The sequence below is a fragment of the Eleutherodactylus coqui genome, chromosome 4 (genome assembly GCF_035609145.1).
Source record: "Eleutherodactylus coqui strain aEleCoq1 chromosome 4, aEleCoq1.hap1, whole genome shotgun sequence".
Lineage (NCBI taxonomy): Eukaryota > Metazoa > Chordata > Amphibia > Anura > Eleutherodactylidae > Eleutherodactylus > Eleutherodactylus coqui.
Window position 1 is genome coordinate 81,964,682 of NC_089840.1, and position 23,100 is coordinate 81,987,781.

Below are 23,100 nucleotides of genomic sequence, written 5' to 3' on the forward strand. Positions count from 1 at the left end.
ACTCCCATTCCTAATAGACACAGCCAAAATACTAATCCCAAGACACTGGGGGGAAACAGACCCTCCCAACATCCGGGAATGGCTCAATGAGATCAGCACACTTAGCTGCCTTGAAAAAATGAGATTACTCCAAGAAGGAAAGTGGAGAAATATCTTTAAATATGGTCCAAGTGGTATTCCTATAGAAATAAAGAATTCTCATCCCACAACCACACATATGAGCCAAAGTACATACCTCTTCAGTACAAGACATTGTTAAAATATCTATTAAAAACTATAATGAATGTTAAACAAAAACCCCTTTTGCCATATTTAGAATAAAAGAATCTAAATAATAAAACAAAAATACATATTTGGTATTGTGTCCGTAAAAGTCCGATATATCTATTTACCCCGCACGATAAGCATCTTCAGAAAAAAAATAAAGAACCCCAGAATTGTGTTTTTTTGATCACCCCGCCTTCCAGAAAAAATGTAGTAAAAAGCAATAAAAAAATTGTATGTACTCCAAAACCAACGGAAACTACAGGATATTCTGCTCAAAATGAGACGTTTCACAACTATGTTTACGAAAAAAATTAAAAAGTTATAGCTGTCAGAAGATGGCAGCTGAAAATAATTTTAAAAAATTAAATGTTAAAAAAAAATTAAAGTAGTAGTACAGTAAAAAAAAGTATGTAAATTTTGGTATCGTAGTATTTGTACTAACCGAGAGAATAAAGTTATTTGGCACAGAATTTAGTTTTTTTTTACCATTTTACTCCACTAAGAATCTTTAAAAGGTTTTTCAGTACATTATATCGTACATTATATAGAACCGTTAAAAGTGCAAAAAACAAGCCCTCAGACAGCTACGGTATGTTGATGAATAAATGAAAGAGTTATGATTTTTTTAAAGGGGAGAAGAAAAAACTAAAATGAAAAAAAAGGGGGCGGTCCTCAAGGAGTTAAATGAGGTGACATTGTCAATATATATCTATGGCCCCCAATGACCTAACAAAAGCCACAGGTCTGCAATATCTGGAAGCCTAAGGACTTAAGGCAGGGTGTAATAGGCTGCCTGTTAGTGTAAAGCTCACAGGCATAATGCACTGCAATATAGGAGTTTTGCAATGCATAAGGCCTCACGCACACGGGCAGGTTTTTGCTGCGGAATCGGGGGGCGGGCGTTCGTCTCCGGATTCCACAGCAGTAACCCTCCATACCATACTATGGAAAAGTGATTTTATACCGCTGTGTAGATGTAAAGATTTTGACTCTGGATGTGATTAAATGAAGAAAAGGTCACATACAGATACTGCCCCATATCTTTAATGATTTCCAACAAAGTCAACCAAGCACTTTTGGTTTGCTGCTCCCGATGTACCCCACAGCCATTCTGGTATGCCTTGCTTTACTCTTGGAATATGAAATCTCACAAGTTATCATGAGATCTATTGTTCTGGCAAGAGCTACACTGTTTCCTGCTGTAACAAAAAAGTAATTGACCGATAAGAGAGCTGTTATTGATACGCATTAATTAATGTTTAAGTGTTTTCTTAAGTAGGTCATTTCAAAATCAACTTTTATCACTCATCCACAAGTGATCGGTGGAGGCTCACCGCTGATCCCGGGAATGGAGGTTCCATGTCCCCCTCTTCTCGTCACTGCGGGTTCGCTGCACCCAACCACAATGACGTGGAGATTGGGTGGAGTGGCAGTTGCGCATATGTGATGCTGCTCCATTCATTGCAAAGGGGGCTGACGCAAACAGCCAAGTACAAGCGCTCAGCTATCTCCGATAGTCCCTCTGCAGATGAATGGAGTGGCACCACGCATATGCATTTGGCATTGCATTTAAGCTCCTCCTCACTGTGAAGGGTACAGTGAGCTCGCAGTGAGGGGGGTACGGGACTGGGGACTGGGTATAGGTGGTGGGGGCTCACCACTGAAGCCCTACCCATCAGACTTTTATCACCTAACTTGTGGATAAGTGATAAAAGTTGATTTTGAGATAACCCCCTTTAACTGTTTTCACTGTCTGGATACTATTTTATGGAAAATAAAAGAATACTAGATTATTCAGCAACACATGTCTTTGCTTTCTCCTCTAGAGATATCCTATATATGAGAAGGCTAATCGCAAACGCTGGGCTCTGATTATCTGTAATATTGTGTTTAAAGATGCAACTTTAAACCGCAAAGGGGCGGACATTGACCTCAAGGAAATGACAAATCTATTAGAAGGACTTGGTTACAGTGTACGATTAAAAATTAATCTGACAGCTGAGGTAAGAACTGGAATATACTGTATATATGTGAACCCCTTCAGCCAGTTCCCCTTAGGATTTTGTGTGTATTGGTTGCACTGTTGGAATAGCGGAAGTTCACAGTACGATATTCTGTCTCATGCATTCCTATTAGGCGGCCATGGACTGTTATGAACAGAAATAATCCCGATCTTGAACACTATGATGAAGTCACAAGATGACAATTTTAGTGTATTACACACTATATACCACTACCTGCCAATGATGGAATATAGCGCAGTATTAAGCTTCAGCCGGCACAACATGTGCACAAAAGTAGAACTCTTTGGTGATGGAGTCACAAAACTGGAAAACCACAATTAATAAAAAAAACATCTCGAAACAATTGCACAGAACACTACTTAGGCCGCCTGCACACAAACGGATTTTCATTGCAGAATTCACGGATGGTGTCCACACTGCGGATCCGCAGCAAATGTGGTTCATAGCATGCTATGGGAAATTGCTTTTTCTTTTACACTTGCGGAATCAAATTCCAGTTTCCGCGAACGGAGGAGAAATCGCAGTATGCTCTAATTTTTCGCGGATTCCGCATGAACGGCTTCTGTTGGAGTCAATGTAAGCTATCCGACACTGTGGAAAGGTCGCGGATTCCACGTCATTGTCTAGCAACGGCGCAGGAGAAATAACCATTTTTTAAAAATCTGTACTGCGCTTGTCTGATGACGACTCACCACCACCATCTGCAATACAGATTATGAAGACAAAATACGGGTACATGTGGATACCAGCTGGAAACAGGGTCGGATTCCACTATGGGCTCCCGCATGCTGAATCTGACCCATCCGTGTGCGGGCGGCCTTATTGTATTAATATCAATCCACACAGTACAAACCGTCCACAACAGGTTTCTACTAGATACTATAATTACTAAGCTCACCATGAGAGAAAGGCCCCAACCACTCCATCTTAGTATTCATGGTTTTTGATAACAATATGGCTACAACAGTCCACTGTTCAACTGAATCCAACTTAAATAACTATAGATAAGGTGACCAGATATCCCGATTTAGGAAGGACAGTCCTGCTTTGTGACCCTGTGTCCCGCCTTCTGCCAGGACTCCAGTGGGACAGCCATTTGTCCTGCTTTCTGGTGACATCTGGTCACCATTACAGTGATTACCAGCTTCCCGCCGGTAATCAATCTGTAGCACTGTGGGCCAGATACACACACTGACGGCATTGTGTGCATCCAGGATCCTCCTCCCCTCACTCCTTATCTTTGGTTCCACAAGTGAGGAGAGGTGGCACTGCTGCACACACTTCCGGCCCCTAGCAGCAGTTCTGAGAGGAGCAGTGGCGCTGTGAAGACCAGGAGGAGGGTAAGTATATGGGACTAAGGGGGAGTGCTAGTACTATGGGGCTACTGTGGGGGTCACTACTACTGCTGGGGCTACTGTGTGTGGGTCACTATGATTGCTGGGGCTACTGTGTGTGGGTCACTATCATTGCTGAGACAACTGTTGTGGTCACTATGATTGCTGGGGCTACTGTAGGATGTCAGTATTATTGCTGGCGCTACTTTGGGGTGTCACTATCATTGCTGAGGTTACTGTGAGGGGTCACTATTATTGCTGGGACTATTGTGGGGGTTACTATTACTACTGAGGGCTCTATTAATGCTGAGTCTACTGTGAGAGGTCACTATTATTGCTGGGGATACTGTGGGGGGTCACTATTATTGCTGGGGCTACTATGAGGTGTCACTATTTTTGCTGGGGATACTGTGGGGTGTCACTATTATTGCTGAGTCTACTGTGAGGGGTCACTATTATTGCTGGGGCTACTGTGAGGTGTCACTATTATTGCTGGGAATACTGTGGGGTGTCACTATTATTGCTGGAGCTACTGTGGGGGTCACTATCAGTGCTGGGGCTACTGTGAGGGGTCACTATTATTGCGGGGACTACTGTGGAGGGTCATTATTACTACTGGGGCCACTATTATTGCTGGGGATACTGTGGGGGTCACTGTTATTGCTGCAGCTACTGTGAGGGGTCACTATTATTGCTGGGGATACTGTGCGGGGGTCACTATTATTGCTGGGGCTACTATAAGGTGTCACTATTTTTGCTGGGGATACTGTGGGGTGTCACTATTATTGCTGAGTCTACTGTGAGGGGTCACTATTATTGCTGGGGCTACTGTGAGGTGTCACTATTATTGCTGGGAATACTGTGGGGTGTCACTATTATTGCTGGAGCTACTGTGGGGGTCACTATCAGTGCTTGGGCTACTGTGAGGGGTCACTATTATTGCTGGGACTACTGTGAAGGGTCACTATTACTACTGGGGCCACTATTATTGCTGGGGATACTGTGGGGGTCACTGTTATTGCTGCAGCTACTGTGAGGGGTCACTGTTATTGCTGGGGTTACTGTGGGGGTCACTATTACTGCTGGGGCTACTGTGGGGTTACTATTATTGCTGGGGCTACTGCCAGGGTCACTATCATTGCTGGGGCTGGTATAGGTGACATTATTACTACTGAAACCTCTGTGGGGGTCACTATTACTGCTGGGGCTACTGTAGGGGTCACTATTACTACTGAGGCCACTCTGCAAGTGGCAGCATACCTCAAGTTGACTTAGGGCATATTTACACATGGTGTAAATACTGCGGAATGTCCACAGCAGACATTTCTGCAGCAAATTCTGCATTTTAATAAACAGTCAAAATCTGTACCATTAGTGCTGATTTTGACTAGAAATCAGATATGTATCCGCAGCTGATTTCATACTATGCGGCGCTCCCCCGCCCCTCCTCCAAGGCTTCCCGCTGTCAGCGCTCCCCGGATTCCGGTTCCCAGTGGCCTGATCAGGTGATGTTGCTACAGGCCGCTAGAAACCAAAAGCCAAGGAGCGCTGATAGCGGGAAGCCTACAGAGGAGCTAAGGGGGAGCGCCACATAATACGAAATCAGCTGCGGATAAGTGGAGCTGTGCTTTTTATAATGATGGAGGTAAATCATACGTCGCTATAAGCCCCTCTGTCCCACTTTGACCCTTGGAAAATCTGGTCACCTTACTATAGAACTATGTTTGCCTCACTTTCCTCAAGTTGGTAGAGTTCTATGGTGAAAAAGAACGAGATCCGGTGTTTGTTTAATTTACTTCTTGTTACTTTGTAGGAGATGCAGGACGCAATGACGAGTTTTGCTGCTCACACTGATCACAGCCAATCTGACAGCACCTTCCTAGTTTTTATGTCTCATGGAGCAAAAAACATCATTCATGGGATTGATGTTAAAAGTGAAGATGTAACAAAAGGTCTCCATGTTGATAAGATCTTCGATACGTTCAATAACAAAAACTGCCGAGGACTGCGGGATAAACCAAAAATGATCCTTATCCAGGCTTGTCGTGGAAGTAAGTAAAAGGGTTCTCAGGAGTAAAACATCCAGTATATAAAACACTTTGTATTATGACACAGTATAGTAATGAAGAAGGACAACTCTGCTTCTGAATGAGATATATATATATATATATATATATATATATATATATATATATATATATATGTATATAACTTATGGTCCCATAAGTTATGGTTCCGCGAATTAGCCCCGCCCCCGTTCCAGCTCTCCCCATTGCAAATAGGCAGAGAGAGGGGCGGGAGCTCAGTTCCTGCACTTGGCTCTTCCATCCCCCCCCCCCCCCCCCCTGCACGCAAGGACAACGTATATCGGCTCGGCGTGAAAACCGAGCCGATATACGTTCGTGTGACTTCATCCTAAGTGAGGCCTAGTAAAACAGTCTTGGGCCTTGATTGAGACACGGCAAAATAGAAAATCATCAGAACCATTTAACCTACAACAATAAACTAGAAGAAGAAAAGAAAAAGAAAATAGAATCAAGTGATGGTAAAAAGGAAAAAAGGGAGGGTATAAAAGGGGAAAGGGGGGGCGGGGTATAGCTCCTTTATAACCTAAAACAGATCACTTTCATCTTATTGTAATGAGGTGCACTAAATGCGGCAAAATATAGTAGACAGAGCTCGAAAATAGTGGCGAGCGCATGTCTGCGAGGCCCCATTGAAATCAATGGTAGCCTTATACCACGATTACCGCAGTGATAAAAAAGGATAGGGTAATCTCGGGAAAAACAGAAGTGTGAGAATGGCCTAACTCCCCGATGTGTCCCATATCGCTGCTGTGGGTCTACCCTGTGATGTAATGTTTACAGACTGCTGCAGCCAATGACTGAACTAGGCGATGTTTAGTATTGTTGCATTTGTAACGACCTATACAATAAATTGAACACACTTTCCATCCAACATGACAAACACTATAAAAAAAAAGTAAAAAAAACACAGTCAAAATGCTTTTTATGTTTTTTTTATTTCACCTCCCAAAATATGCAATAAAAGTGATCAAAATGTCATATAAATGCACACACAAACAAGTCCTGGCCAGGAGAAATTGTCATGATAGCCTGGGTCAGATGAAGAAGAAAAGAAAGATAAAGGACAACTCTACTCATGTTCTGTGCTGTTTCCATAACTCCTCATTTTGAGCTAGATGGGCCTATATTTATTACACAGTTATGGCAAATCCAGTGGAAATGCCATAAGTCTTTGATAGGAATAACTCTTGAAGAGTTGTAAGCTTGCTGAGGTGCGGCGGTCTCAAACAGAGGGCACTCAACAAGTTGCTCATGCAATTGCAGGAAGGTGAACGTTCCCAGGAACTTTTTGTAAATTATGTAGGCATTTATAGGTAGTGATTAGAGATGAGCGAACATGTTCATCCGAGCTTGATGCTCATTTGAGCATTAGCATACTCGAATGTACTCATTACTTGAGCTGAGCACCACGCAGTGCTCGGGTGCTCGAGAAAATTTCACCTTCCACATGTTTTCAATGGAGCCACAGCTGATGCCAGCGGCTCCATTGAAAACAATGCTCTGTTGGGACCCCTGAATTGTTTTTCATGGAAGGGTTTTACATATAAGTCCTTCCCTAAAAAACAATAATTTTAGTGTAAAAAAAAACGTACCCTCCGCCACTGCCATGTTCCCCATGGGACAATAACACAGATGGAATGGAATCACACAGATGTTTCCCTCATCCCTGCTAGTAAAAAGAATTCCCTGCTGCTGTGACAGATGCAGCAGAAGAGTTCTTCAATTCCCACATGACAGCTGCGGTAGAGGATCCTGCTGCCGGCCCCCCCAGGTAATTGGATTTCAGGGAAGGGCTTTAAATATAAGCCCTTCCCTGAAAACACAGGAAAAATAGTGTAAAAATTAAAAAATATATAGATACTCACCTCCCTTCAGCTGCCGGGGCTCAGCCGCGTCTTCTCTGCCGAATGAATGACAGACTAGAACTGCCTGTGATTGGCTGAGCGCCTCAGCCAATCACAATCAGCTCTTTCAGCAGACGGGGATTTTAAATCCCTTACTTAGCCCTGATGACTCAACAATTATTTCAACCACCATAGGGCTAGTGGTAGAACTGAAGTTGTCACTGACAGAATTTATTTCTGCCTCCGACGCAGTTTACATATCGCTACCAGACCTGCTGGAATAAAGCAATGCGTAGGCCTGCTCTGCACTATATCTCCTACACACCATTTTCGAACATTTTTTTGAAAATGAAGACGGGTGTTCTTCACTTTGGTGGTTAAGGGGAGTAATCAGGGTGTGGGGCGGTGATAACAAGGTGATGGGGGTACTTTCTTTAACTCTCTACAGCACAAGATTTGTCACTTTATATCTCTTTCTTCTCACAAATGCACTAATTGAAGGGAGAGAAATAAATGACACTAACCTTATACTGTATTTACAATACAAATAACATGGACGGCAATGAAGTGCAATTATGAAAAGATGTGTCTTAGTGACAAATACTCTGTGTAACAGCAATTGTAAATATTTCACAGTAAGAGTTGAATATTTTTATGCAGATGATGAGAGTCGGGTATGGGTCAAGGATGGTGCCCAGCAGCTCGAAAATATCAACCAAGAAGGCTTAGAAGCTGATGCTTTGCGCAGCATGCATAAGGAATCCGACTTCATCTGCTTCTATTCAACAACACCAGGTACACAAAACTATATCCAAACTTGTAATAATACATAGGTTTTTAAAGGTGGCTGCCTCCAATGTAACCAAACACATTTATCCATATATTTCTGAACCAAAATAATATATTGTAACATAAACACATTTTACATAGTAGCCGACTTTTTAAAAACATTTTTTCACCATAAAAGCAATGATAAGAGACTTTGTAATATATTTTGTTTGTGGAAAAAATGCTTCTCCCTTCTTGTCAGAGTCTCCTTCTTTCCCGATCTCCCGCACTGTTCACTCACTCTCAATTCACTGGTAAAATCTGTCTTCAGAGATTAAATGATGAGACGGATTTTCAGCTTCACTGAGAGATTAGGTTACAGCTGCTGCCCATGGACGTTTTGAGGGAGGGATGGGGAGGAGGAGAGATTAGTTGCTGAATTAACATGCTTCCCTCTAGTACTGGAGTCTCAGCTATATTGCACATTACTGTTGTATTGTACTGCTGTTCCTTCTGTGTGTGATTGTGAGAGCAAGATAGGAGAGCAGGATCTCCTATTCTCTGTGTGCTATGTATGGGTGATGTCATGGCAGTTAAGTTCCACCTACCAGCTCTGGACAAACTTACAGATTCAGAACTTGCAGAGGATAGGAGGTTGTGCCAAGTTTAACACCTATCTCCAAAATAGGGAATAACTGTCAGATCAGTGGGGATCCAAAATTGGGGACCCACACCAATCACAAGAACAAGGGTCCCATATCCCCTTGGAAAAGAGTAAATGTTGAACATGCACACTACTGCTCCAATCATTCCAATGGGACTGCCAGAGATAATCAAGTTAAAGTGCTTAGCAATCTTTGTAAATCCTGCTGTAATAAACAGAGTAGCAGCAGACATGGTTATTAAATCAGGAGTAAACAGGACCCCCTGCTATAGTGATTATGCTGGTCCCAGTGGTCAGACCCTCTCCAATCAGAAACTTCCTCTTCTCCTGTACCAAACTTTAAAAATGAACAAAGTTACAAATTCTCATTTTGGGCAAATAAATAAACGCATTCATGCCAGGATACCTTTTAGTTGTGCCAGCCGCTCGTGTGTGACTGTATTGATAAACAGGTTGTGTCCCTTCACAGTCTGACAATGTTCACAAAGATAGGATAGTTTCAGAGTTGGAAGGGCAAAGCCCCTTGACAAGTGAAATGGTTTCACCCAATTGCTAATTTATTGATACTTTTCCAGGAGGAATAACAGAAGCAGCACAACTGTATTCCAAGAAAAGATTCTCTAGAACCTTGGGGAAATACAAATCACTATTAAAGTGGTTGTCCCAGAATTACAAGTTGTACCTTCTTCACAGGATAGGGGAAAACTTGCTGATTAAGACCCTTATGGGTCCTGAGAATGGGGGTCCTGTGTCCCGTCTTCACATCACTGCGGGGGCCGCTTCTCCCCTTGCTGTGACATCACAGTGAATAGAGCGCTAACTGAGCATGCTCTGTCAACACTCCATTCATTGCAATCTCTGCAGTCCCATTGAAAATGAATAGAGCAGGAGCGCACTTGTGCGACCAGCGCTCCATTCATACTCCTCACTGAAGGAGACGCAGTAAGTCTGCAATGACCGGGACCGCCATTTTTGTGATTGCTGATATTCTTAGTGGTAATACCCCACTGATCAGCAAGTTATCCACAGTTCTGTTGATAACTTGTAATTCTGGTACAACTCCTTTAAAGGGCCACTTTGGTGATTTTTTTTCATCCATGATGCAACTAGTCCCCTAACATACAGTAATAAAATCAATTAGTATTAGCTTGTTTTGTTACTCGCTGCTATCAGACATTTCCTAGTGTCCTAGGTCGGTCATGTGATCTCATCTGCAAATTCCTGAATGTTGAAACTGCATGGACTGTACCACACAGGCTCTTCATGGGGAAAGTGGGGGAGAAACTCTTCTCACACTATTACTAATAATTAGAAGGTCATGTCACATAGTTATAATGAAGGAAATGGCAGTTCAGCCTCCTGACTGTACACTTATGCTCTTTAGCTTATAGAGGAGAATATATATAGGTTAATGATATTTACACTGTTCTCCCAGCAGGCATTGGTAATACTAGCTTTAGCTTGTCCTATGATGCTGTGCTGATGCATTATGGTATTACTGGCACAGCATAGAGAAAAAAATCTAAAAATCAATATGCTGTCTGATAAGTATCAGATAGGAGGCTGTACTGCATGGAAGTAACTGTAATATACATAAGAGACATCCAGACTATGACAGACAGTCAGGTGAGGAGGCAATGGAAAGGCTATGGATTCTAAACCGACCTCTGGCAGGTTCTTCTCTTGAGAGGGGGACTGTGGGATGTCTAGAGCTGGCCGTTTTCTCAGACCACAGTGCCATTGGGAATTGATGAAAGAAAGTCTGGTTACAAGTCTGTCTTAGCACCATGCAGCAAGCAGGAGCCTTTTACAGACCACATAGCTTTATTACTCATAGACCTCGGTTTATTTACACATAGCTTTAGGCAATACACTGGTAACACTTCTTTGTTAGCCAGGTGCTTGTCTGTGTTGGGGGATCATGCAGGTATTACGAATTTAAAGCTTATAGCTTCCTTCCCTCTGCAGAATCGTTGTTGTATTTAACAACTTTTGGCCACAATGTAATATGGCGGCACATGGGGTTCACTTCCATTTTGCCCAAATTTCTAGCTTCATCATCCACACTTCCGTGTCTTTACCGAGCTAAAATTACTTGGCGCCATCCTTAGTTTTAGCAATAATACCCTTATACTATGTCCCTACATCATCATGCAACTTTCCCAACAATCATGGTGGTAATTATCGCCATTAAAGTCATATGTCAGGGATTGAACCCAGGGCTTCCTGTACGCCAGTTAGCAGCTCTCCCTGCTGAGCTATCCAACCTTCTGAACAGCTCCCTTGCTGGACCTTAGTCTGGTTCCTATATCCCTGATCTAGTTCCCTGTCTTGGCTCCACCTTGCTCTTGATTAAACAAACTATAAAAGTCTGGGCCTGTCTCTGCTCCAGTGTGAGATTATTGTGCTTTGCCTATAATTAAGTGCTTCTTCAACCTACTCTTATAATTGCTGCTCCTGTTACTGAACTCTGGTTACCTTCTGACTACGTTACCTTCCTCCTCCTTATGTACTGCAACTGATATCCATCATTACTGACCTCTGGTTTTGCTTGACCATGGTATCTGTCCGCTCAGGTTACAATATGAGGCTCCGCGCCAGCTCCAGGTCGTTACATCAAAACCCCCTTGCACAGTTATGGAAAATTGGCTTCTTGCTGGAGTTGCCTTTTAAAAAAAGGCATGACCAAAGTGGTGACACGTCTTCTTTAAACAAATGAGCAAGTTTATGAACCACACAGACTTATGAACTACAATTTGAGTGTTTGTGACATACAGAGGATAATGAGGGATTTTTTTTCTGTCCACAGATACCTTTTCCTATAGAGATCCTGACACGGGTTCCTTTTTTATTCAAAGCTTGATCAAGTCCATGAAAGAAGATGCCCACAATTTATCTATAGAGGATATCTTCCGAAAAGTAAGACTTCATACAGAATTTATAAAGGTGTCTAATAAAATTAGCGCAGACTTTGAGACCGATTTAGGCAAAAGAATACTTATATTTTGTGGCAAACATCCTGCTGATTTATTTACATGCATCCAAATAGGTCCAAAATTCTGTTCCGATAACTTTCCTAACACATTTTTATGGTTATTCTGATACATATCTCCAACTCCCCTACATGAACGTAGCCATTTAATGGCAAAAGTTTCCAGTCTAATTTATGCTAGTTTCTGGTGTAAGTTCTAGTAACTATATTGGACTGTTGGAGGCCACTGCCTTTTGTTAAGCGCCGATGACTTTTCCTTATAAAATTGTCAAGCAAGATGCAAAAATGAAAAAATTCACAATGTGCACCAAAATTTGTGACTTTTTTCCCAATAAATACCTTTTTCCCTATGTATTTAGGGATAAAACAGCACGTGGTAGCTACCCATAGTAGCAGCGGAAGGCATTATTTAACTCTTTGTATGAACAGAAGCAGGGATTTGGAGTTCTATACCAAGAAAAATAACTAGCTCTGTCCCCTTTAAAGGGGTTGTCCCGCGCCGAAACGGGTTTTTTTTTTTTCAACCCCCCCCCCCCCCCCCCGTTCGGCGCGAGACAACCCCGATGCAGGGACGTACAGAAAGCTTACCGGAGCGCTTACCTTAATCCCCGCGCTCCGGTGACTTCTATACTTACCTGTGAAGATGGCCGCCGGAATCCTCTTCCTCCGTGGACCGCAGCTCTTCTGTGCGGTCCATTGCCGATTCCAGCCTCCTGATTGGCTGGAATCGGCACGTGACGGGGCGGAGCTACACGGAGCCGGCATCCTGCACGAAAGGCTCCATAGAAGAAAGCAGAAGACCCGGACTGCGCAAGCGCGGCTAATTTGGCCATCGGAGGGCGAAAATTAGTCGGCACCATGGAGACGAGGACGCCAGCAACGGAGCAGGTAAGTGAATAACTTTTTATAACTTCTGTATGGCTCATAATGAATGCACAATGTACATTACAAAGTGCATTAATATGGCCATACAGAAGTGTATAGACCCACTTGCTGCCGCGGGACAACCCCTTTAAGGGTTTATTGTTAAATAAATCAGCACAGAATAATGGAATTAATTATCCAAATTTTTTTTTGATGGATTACATGTACAGCAACAGTAAGATGCATTTAAGTCATGAAGGTTTGGGGTTTGTATGGAGGAGGATCAGGGGTCAATCCCGCTCCATACAATTTTGTTACAGCCAACACCCTCCCGCAACAACTCCTATTGGCACCACCACTGATCGCAGCTGTTAACCCTTAGAATGTCAATTCCGACAGCAACATTTAAATGCCCTAATAGAAGTTCGGAGGTCCCAAACGGACCCTGTGGGATGAGTTTGCGGGATGCCATTAGGTTGCCATGGCATTTTGGGGCCTTCTGAAAGCCCCTGTGGCTGCCATTGCATATTGCTAATCAAGCCAGGCCTGTGGCCTAGTGTGATAGACTGTCAGATTGCGGCATAATGTAATGCTATGGCCTTACATCATACTTCAAGGTGCAATCAAATCATTGCAAGTTCCTGTTCCCTACGGGGACTAAAAACTGTAAAAATCAGTTTAAAAAAAAATCTTAATTATTATTAAAAAAATACCTTAAAAAAAAACCTTTTGTCATATTTATAATAAAAAATTCTAAATAAAAAAAGCCCCAAAACATATTTGATATCGCTCCATCCATTAACCCCTTAATGACACGGCCTATTTTGGCGTTGAGGACCAAGCGATTTTTTGGTATTTTTCCATCTCCATTTTTCAAAAGCCATAACTTTTTTATTTTTCCGTGGACGTGGCCGTATAAGGGCTTGTTTTTTGTGTGGCGAGCTGTAGTTTTTATCGGTGCCACTTTTGGGTACGTAGATTATATCGCAAAATTTTTTTAAATTTTTTTTATGATAACAGGGAGAGAAAAATGCATTTTTTTTCTTTTTCTTACAGCGTTAATCATGCAGCATAAATGACACACTAAATTTTTTCTGCGGGTCGGTACGGTAACAACGATACCAAAATTGTTATTTTTTTTAGGTTTTTACACTTTTTTGCAATAAAACTCCCTTTTTTTTGGAAATCTTTTTTTTTTCTCTATAGCTGCATTCAAAGTCCTGTAACTTTTTTCTTTTTCTATGTATGGAGCTCTATGAGGGCTTATGTTTTGCGAGATGAGCTGTAGCTTTTATTGGTACCATTTTGGGGAATGTAAGGCTTTTTTGATCACTTTTATTGCATTTTTTGGGAGGCAAAATGCTAAAAATTTGCATTTTGCCTCTGTTTTTTAGCGTTTTTTTTAACGCTTTTTGTCATACAAAATAAAAAGCATGTTCAACTTTTTGTACACGTCGTTACGGACGCGTCAATACCCAATATGTGGGGTTTTAAATTTTTTTCCCTTTTTTATGCTAATATTAGAAAAAGCATAAAAAAGGGTTTTTTTTACATTTTTTAATATTTTTCTTTTTTTTACACTTTTCTTTTTTTTACGCTATTTGAGTCCCTCTGAGGGACTTGCAGCACTGTGCCTATGATCGCTCTCATAAGGCATGGCAGAGCTACTGCTCTCCCATGCCTTATCGCTTGTACAACGATTATAGGCATAGGCAATACCATGGTTTTGCCATGGTGACAGGCCAGGCTCTCGCGATGACATCACGAGAGCCGGCCGGAGACACAGAGGGAGCGCGATCCCTCTGTGAACTCTTTCCCTGCCGCGATCTACTTAGATCGTGGCAGGGAAGGGGTTAACAGCGGGGGGCGCATCTCCGATGCCCCCCCCCGCTGTTGCAGCGGGACGCCGGCCGTAACTGACAGACGTCTCCCGCTGCGGGATAGCGCGGGATCTTATGTGATCTCGCGCTATCCCCAGGACGTACCGGTACGTCCTGGAGCGGGAAGTACCAGGCTCCCAGGACGTACCGGTACGTCCTGGAGCGGGAAGGGGTTAAAGTCCAATATTTTAAAGTAAGGCATTATTTACTCCGCACAGTGAACGTAATCAGAAAATAATATATACAATGTCAGAATTGCTGTTTTTTGCTCACCCTGTCTTCAAGAAAAAAATGTAATAAAAAATGATCAAAGTTATATGTATTTCAACATAGTACCAATAGAATCTACAGGACATCCCATAAAAAATTTAAAAAGTTATTGCTGTCTGAGGGCTTATTTACACGAGAGTATATCGGCCAGCGTTTTCACGGCCGGCCGATATAAGCTTCCATCTAAGCAGTTCCCCCACTTCCCTCCACCTCACCGGCTCTCTGTCTTTCTCCTCCCCTCTGAGCGGTTTGCAATGGGAGTGGGTGAGACAGGGGCGGAGCTAAGCCATTACTGGCTATGGCCACGGGGGAAAAAACCGCAGCAAAAATAATTTTGGTAGTGGAAGAAAAAGATCCCTGAAAAGTGTCTGTTCATTTTGGACCAAAACAGCCTGGTCCTTAAGTGCCTGCTTAATGTATTTGTGAGCTTTTATAATTACTTATTTTTTGGCCCTCACAGGTTCGATGCTCATTTCAAAATGGCCAACAGATGCCAACTCTGGAGAGGACAACCAGTCTGAAGAAATTTTTCCTGCTTCCTGGGTATTAGCATTTCCCAGCACTGATTTATATTTTGCTCATTATTTGCTTTCATCCTTGTAGCTTTTCATAAAGCTGCCCAAAGATATTCATTGGTTGCATGTTCTTTCAGGCTGACAGCTATCTCACCCATCGTGCCCATGTACATGCATGCTTGGCCTGGACGGGCATACCTGTGTTTTGTATGTATTGATGGGAGATAAACTGCTGCCGGACACTTCTGGCAGCGGCTTATCTCCCCAGTAGAAAAAGGTCGGTCAGCTGACTGCAATACAAAACGTCTCACTTTATGTGTACTGATTTTGTGTCTATTTTTCCTTTATCTTATTATTGGGGGTGGGAAGGTCGTGTTTCGGAGCCTTACATCCATACACATTTGAATCCTTATTGGCCGTTACAGTCATTCAAACTGGCCATAAAGGTTCAATGACACCAGGTGATGGACAAAAGATCTTTCTGGGAACTTTCTTTCAAAGAAAAAGAAACATCTTGTGTGTAAAATAAACATCTTTCGTTCCAATTGTGAGACAAAAATTTCAAATTTGTGCAACTCATATGTGGCCGATGCAGTGAAGTCTGTCATCAGTCGGCTGATTAGAGCGTTCGTTGTTAAATTTCACCCGACAAATGGTAGTTTTGGATGAAATTGTCCATTTCCACGAACTTTAGTCTAGTGGGTACCTATAGTGTGCACTCAGGAATAGTGCCAACCATACAGTGCCCACATTAGATAAGGGGCTTGCAATGGCAATTGCAGGTCAATACAAGATTTGGATAGCCAGCCTCGATTGGCTGAATTCTATGCCTGGGACATATCTATATTTTTATATTTTTTTATATATAATTATGACAATTTCTATAATATTTTAAAAAATGCAGCATGTTTTAATACCAATTATATACCCATCATGTGTATCAGCACATGTCCACTGTGGAAGTTCTTAGTTAATTGCTATGTGTAACACATCTTTAGCATTTTATAAAACATTGTATTCCAAATAAAGAGGAGAATTCCATGATTTATTCTTGTGTGCTGTTGGTTTTTGTGGCTTTTAGGTGTTACATACAGTGTATACATACATATATACATGTATCCAGGTATAAAACCCTAAAATGAATGACCTTTCGGATAACCCCTTGTTTAATACCTTTCTGTTAACCCCTAAAGCACATGTGTCAAACACAAGGCCCGCGGGCTAAATCCGGCCCGCCACCTTGTTCAACGTGCCCTGTGAGCATGGCCGGCATCGCTTGCCGGCGGCCACTCACAGTGTGCACCTGCAATCAGCGCCAGTAACAGTGAGCAAAGGAGTAGCGGTACTTTCACAAGGAGGAGAAGGAGAAGGGGGTAAGTATATGGATTTCAGAGGGCTCTATTACTACTGATTTAGGGTATACTATTAGAAATAGTGTCCCCTATATCGGCCCAGCATTACTACTGGGGCTGCTGTGCCGGTCACTATTAATGCTTATGCCTCTGTGGGAGTCACTATTACTGCTGGGGCTGCTTTGAGGGTCTCTATTACTGCTGATTCCTCTGTGGGGGTCACTATTACTGCTGATGCCTTTGTGGAGGTCGCTAATACTGCTGAGGCCACTGTGGGTGTCACTATTACTGCTGAGGCTGCTGTGAGGGTTACTATTACTGCAGATGCCTTCGAGGCTGCTGTGGGGGTCACTATTATTACTGGGGATGTTGTGGGGGGTCACTATTACTGCTGAGGCCACGGTGGAGGGGGTGTCACTATTACTGCTGAGGTCTCCATGGGGTCACTATGACTGTTGCGGCCGCTGCGGGGGTCACTGAGCTGTCAGTTCTCTGTGGTGAGGCTATCTGCAGATAGGCTCACCTAGGCAAATTGCTGCATGCAGCGATTTAGATCCTGTGAGCGGAAAATCGCTATGTTTCTCATGGACGCCACGGCTGCGTTTTCCATAGCAACGCTATGGAAAGCCTTCACTGTATTACCCACGGCCGGATCATCGCCGTGGGTAACACAATGAACAATCGCCCATGGATAGGCAGCCTTCCAATTACAATCGGACCTTTGGAGACGACCATCAGGCTGATGTGGCCCTCCGTGAACATGTTTGACACCCCTGCCCTATAGGATGCAGCCTATTTGTCTTTAAGGATGTGACAGGTTTTTTCTTTGCCACTTTTTAAAAGCCATAACATTTTATGTTTTTGTTCACTTAGTTATACAAGGATGTTTTCAATGGTGCCACATTGGCATACATTTAACTGATTGCCTGACTCTTGCAGACTCTTTCTGGGAGAAATAGAAAGAAACAGCATTTCCGCTATTACTTTTTCAAATGGTTTTAAAGATTGTGCCGTTAGCGATATGGCATAAAGAACAAGTTACCTTCACTTTAAGAAACTGTTTAATACTTTAGGGACTATTCAGTTGCTTATTGATTTCTACCTGTAAAGGAAGTACAATGTATGTACGCTATATTGCATAGATGTGATGAGGTATTATATACTGATTGTGCTCCTTTGGGTCCTAGATTGCCGGGACTGGCAGGCCATGAAATGCAGCAGTGCCGTCATGCTCTGTCACAGTAACTGGCAGTGACAATGACTGGTTTCTAAGCTGAGCCTGTTGGTCGTTGTGCCACTGGAGCGCTATACCACAATGCCGATAGAAGGAACAGAAAGGAACTGATAAAAGGTTGTGTTTTGGTGCCGAGGGGCTGAGTGAATAGACTGTGTGCTGTCGAGTAGCCCAGTGTAAAGTGGGAAGTCTAGGGTTTGTCCATCGGAGGTGTGTTGGTAAACCCAAGACCAGAGTTGGCTCACTCATCAAAAGACAAGCAATGGGTTGGAGGCTGGAGTATGCGATGCAGGGCCTATGAAGACATTGCATAGTGCACCACCTCTTGGAGGACCCTTAAGGTGAGAGGTATATTTTGCCTTGCAGGGCTCTGTGCAGGTTGTCACAGAATGAGCGTAGGTGAGCAAGTTCGCAGTGAGAAGGGGGGAGGAGATGGGACCCCATCTCTCAGGATCAGTGGGGGCGTGTCAGAAGTGAGACCCTACTACCACTGATCAGACTTTTAGCACCTATTCTATGAATAGGTGATAAAAGTGTATTTTGGTACAACCCCTTTAACCCCTTCCCTCCATATGACGTAAGGGTACGTCATGGCAGGGTGGTACTTCCCACAACATGATGTATCCTTACGTCATAGGGATAGCGCAAGAACATAAGAGATCTCGCGCTATCCAGCAGCGGGAGCCGGCTGTCATTGGAGATGCGCCCCTCGCTGTTAACCCCTTCCCTGCCGTGATCTATGTAGATCACGGCATGGCAAGGTTTCACAGAGGGAGCGCGCTCCCTCTGTGACATTGCTGAGCTCTCCCAATAAAATCGCAGGGAGCCTGGTTGGTTGCCATGGCAACAGAATGCCAGATACCGGCGTCCTGTACTGCCATTGCCTATGATCGCTGTAATAAGCGATAAGGCATTGCAGGACAAAAGTCCTGCAATGCCTTATCATAGCGATCAGAGAAGCCATGGAGGGACACAAATGGTGCAAAAAAAAAGAAAAGAAAAATGTACAATAAAATAAAACTGTAAAAAAAATACCTTCTGGGGGGCCTTTTCATATTAGCATAAAAAAGAATGTAAAAAAAAAATCCCACATAATTAGTATTGCTGTGTCTATAGCGACATGTAAAATAAGTTGAACATGCTTTTTAATCTGCACGTCAAAAAGCGTTTAAAAAAATGCTAAAAAACTGAGGCAAAATGCTAATTTTTAGCATTTTGCTTCACAAAAAACGCAATAAAAGTGATCAAAAAAGCCGTATGTACCCCAATATGGTACCAATGAAAACTACAGCTTGACCCGCAAAAAATAAGCCCTCACAGAGTTCCGTCCATGGAAAAATACAAAAGTTATAGGACTTTGAATGCAGCGATTTAGAAAAAAGATTTCCAAAAAAGTTTTTTTATTGCAGAAAAGTGGATAAACTTGAAAAAAAAATGTTGGTATCGTTGTAATCGTACAGACCCGCACAAGAAATTGTATTGTGTCATTTATGCTGCATAATTAACGCTTTTAAAAAAAAACAACTCAAAAGGCTATGGCAGAATTTATGCCTTTTCTCTCCCTGCGGTTTTACAACTGTTTTACAATATAGTCTATGGCCCCTAAAACTACACTTCACCACGCAAAAACCAAGCCCTTGTCGACAAAAAAATAAAAAAGTTATGGCTTTTGAAAAATGGAGATGAAAATCTGCCAAAAATCGTTGCGTCCTTAAAGGGGTTGTCCCGTGCCGAAACGTTTTTTTTTTTTTCAACCCCCCCCCCCCCGGTCGGCGCGAGACAACCCCGATGCAGGGACCTAAAGAAAGCTTACCGGAGCGCTTACCTGAATCCCCGCGCTCCGGTGACTTCTATACTTACCGGTGAAGATGGCCACCGGGATCCTCTTCCTCCGTGGACCGCAGCTCTTCTGTGCGGTCCATTGCCGATTCCAGCCTCCTGATTGGCTGGAATCGGCACGTGACGGGGCGGAGCTACACGGAGCCGGCATTCTGCACGAGCGGCTCCATTGAAGAGAGCAGAAGACCCGGACTGCGCAAGCGCGGCTAATTTGGCCATCGGAGGGCGAAAATTAGTCGGCTCCATGGGAACGAGGACGCTAGCAACGGAGCAGGTAAGTAAAAAACTTTTTATAACTTCTGTATGGCTCATAATTAATGCACAATGTACATTACAAAGTGCATTAATATGGCCATACAGAAGTGTATGGACAACCCCTTTAAGCCCAAAATAGGCCATGTCGTTAAGGGGTTGAACTTCAGGGACATCAATCCTTTCATTACGACTGCTATTACATGACAACGTTTGTCCATCACAATTACATAAGGTCCTGGAGATCCAGAACGTTGCGGGACATCACGGATGACGGGGGTGAGTATTTTCACCTCGGTTTGGATCCATGAGGGGAGCTGAAATTTTTATTTTATTTAAATTTTTTGAATTTTCCGTGATCGCCATGATCCATTAGATAGTGGAGATTACGGGCCAACTGATGCGATCCGTGAGGGGAGATGAAACTAACTTTTTTTCACTTTTTATTTACTTTCATGCGATCGGCGTTATCCATTCGAAAGAACCAAGAAAAACTTATAAAAGCAGTTTTCAACACTTCAAGCTCAGGCGGAAGATATGAAAAAGAAAATGGAGGAGAATTCTGCATCCTTGGACTCTGTGAAGAGCAATAGAAATAAATTCAAAAAATCAGAAGCTACAAATCAATGGTATGAAGAAAAAGCAGCATCTTATGACAACCTAAAACCAAACCAACGAGATTTAGAAGATATTAGTTTTGCGTTTGATCACTAACGTCAATTGTCCAACTTGGAGAAGAAACAGAAGAAGTTTGATCAGTTGCTTGGTAAAGAGAAAACCATTTCTGCTAAATATGCCGCTGAACATGAACACGCTGAAGCAGAGGCTCGTGAAAAAGAAACCAAAGCGCTTTCCTTGATACATGCCCTAGAAGAGACCCTTGAAAGAAAAGCAGAAGTAGAAAGGTTTAACAAGCAGTTGCACACAAAAATGCAAGACTTGGTTAGCAGCAAGAAAGATGCTCAAAAGGAAGCTCTGGAACTAAAAAAGGCCACAATTGTGCTCTAACAAGTAGGAGAAATGAAGACCCTGTTGGAGGATCTTAAAGATGAGTTACAAACAACAAAGTACGCCAAATTGTGTTCAGAAGGTAATCTGGAAATTATGTGGGAATAGTTTGGGAAAAACTGAAAAAGTCTTGAAGAAAGAAATTGCCTCTGTAAACAATAGTAGAAGTTATCCAGAAACTACATGAGGTGCATCTGAAGAATTGCCAAAGAGAGTTGGAAGACAATGGGTGTCCAGAGATTACACAAAGAGTTTAACCCCTTAATGACATGGCCTATTTTGGGCTTAAGAAGGCCACGATTTTTGGCGGATTTTCTTCTCCGTTTTTCAAAAGTCATAACTTTTTTTATTTTTCCGTCGATGTGGTCGTATAAGGGCTTGTTTTTTCCGTGCACAGTCAAAAGCAGGTGCAGCGTATTGTACGCGTTGTTACAGATGCGACAATACCAAATATGTGGGGTTTTAATTTTTTTTACCTTTTTATGCTAATAGGTGTTTTTTTTAAACTTTTTTTTACATTTTTCTTTTTTATTCATTTTTTAAATCTTTTTTTTACACAATGTGAGTCTCTCTGAGGGACTTGCAGCACAGCACTGATGATCACTGTGATAAGGCATGGCAGGGCTACTGCCCTGCTATGCCTTATCGCTTATACAGCGATCATAGGCTATGGCACTACAGGACGCCAGTGTCTGGCATCCTGTTGCCATGGCAACAGGACGGGCTCTCTGCCATTTTATCGCGAGAGCCCGGCAACTTCACAGAGGGAGCGCACTCCCTCTGTGAACCCCTCCCATGCCGCGATCTACATAGATCGCAGCAGAGAAGGGGTTAACAGCGGGGGCGCATCTCCAATGCACCCCCGCTGTTGCAGCGGGAAGCCGGCTGTCCCACGGCGGCATAGTGCGATATCAAAAGTGATCTCGCGCTATCCCCAGGATGTCAGTTTACGCCCTGTTGCGGGAAGTACCCCGCTGCCAGGACGTAAACTTACGCACCGGAGCTGCGTAAGGGGTTAAAGAAGGTGAGGAGAAACTGGCTGCTGCTCTGAAGCAGATAAGTGATGCCATCTTTCAGGTTAAAGATAAGATAAAATAAAATAAGCTGACTAAAGGCCTATTCACATCAGCCGATTATCGCTAAAAAATCGCTAATCGGCAATCGTTTTAGCTATAATCGGTGCGTGTAAGGCCTCATGTCCACGGGGAAAATCGGGCCCGCTACGGATTCTACATGGAGAATCTGCAGCGGGTCCCTCCTGCCCCGCGGACGTGAACGCTGAAAATACAAATACATAAGAATTTACCTATCCGTAGCGGGCGGCGAAGCTCTGCTCTTCCTCACGCCCGGATCTTCTTTTTCAGCCGGCGGATGAATTCCTGACGCCGGCGGCACGTCGCCGGCACGTCGTCGACGTGCCGCGCGCATGCGCCGGGCACATCCGCCGAGCCGAAGCAAGGGAGATGCGGCCGTTAGGAAGAGAAGAGCTTCCCGGCCCGCTGCGGGTGAGTAAATGCTTTAAATTCCTATTTTAGGTCTCCCGCGGATCCGGACGGCTTCCATAGGCTTCAATAGAAGCCCGCGGGAGCCGTCCCCGCGGGAGACCCGCACGAAAATGGAGCATGGTCCAGATTTTTTCATGCTCCATTTTTTTTAAAATCCATTTTATTGACGATCCGCGGGTATTTATCTACCCGCGGGTGGTCAATGCATCCCTATGGGGTGCGGATCCGCGTGCAGGTAATCCACTGCGGATCCTAAATCATATTTTGCCCGTGGACATGAGCCCTTAATGTGCGCCCATCCTCTGATCATTAAATACAGTCCAACATAAAATTCGTCACTCACTTTTATCAGTAGTTCTCCACAGGGAGTGCTGATAGCATTGTTTCCCCGTGGAGAACAA

The 23,100-nt window shown here is 43.3% G+C and overlaps 1 protein-coding gene across 2 annotated transcripts in view; it reads left to right on the forward strand.

Annotated features, from left to right (window-relative positions):
- Positions 1-16,557, forward strand: part of LOC136625528 (caspase-1-B-like) — a 31,781-nt gene extending 15,224 nt beyond the window's left edge. For both annotated transcript variants that reach the window (XM_066599779.1, XM_066599780.1), the window contains exons 5-9: positions 2,094-2,270; positions 5,439-5,676; positions 8,217-8,351; positions 11,798-11,907; positions 15,455-16,557. In XM_066599779.1, coding sequence (XP_066455876.1) covers positions 2,094-2,270; positions 5,439-5,676; positions 8,217-8,351; positions 11,798-11,907; positions 15,455-15,544 — 750 coding nt within the window. In that variant the 3' untranslated portion in view covers positions 15,545-16,557. The remainder of the gene's footprint in view (positions 1-2,093; positions 2,271-5,438; positions 5,677-8,216; positions 8,352-11,797; positions 11,908-15,454) is intronic.
- Positions 16,558-23,100: the final 6,543 nt, after the last annotated feature.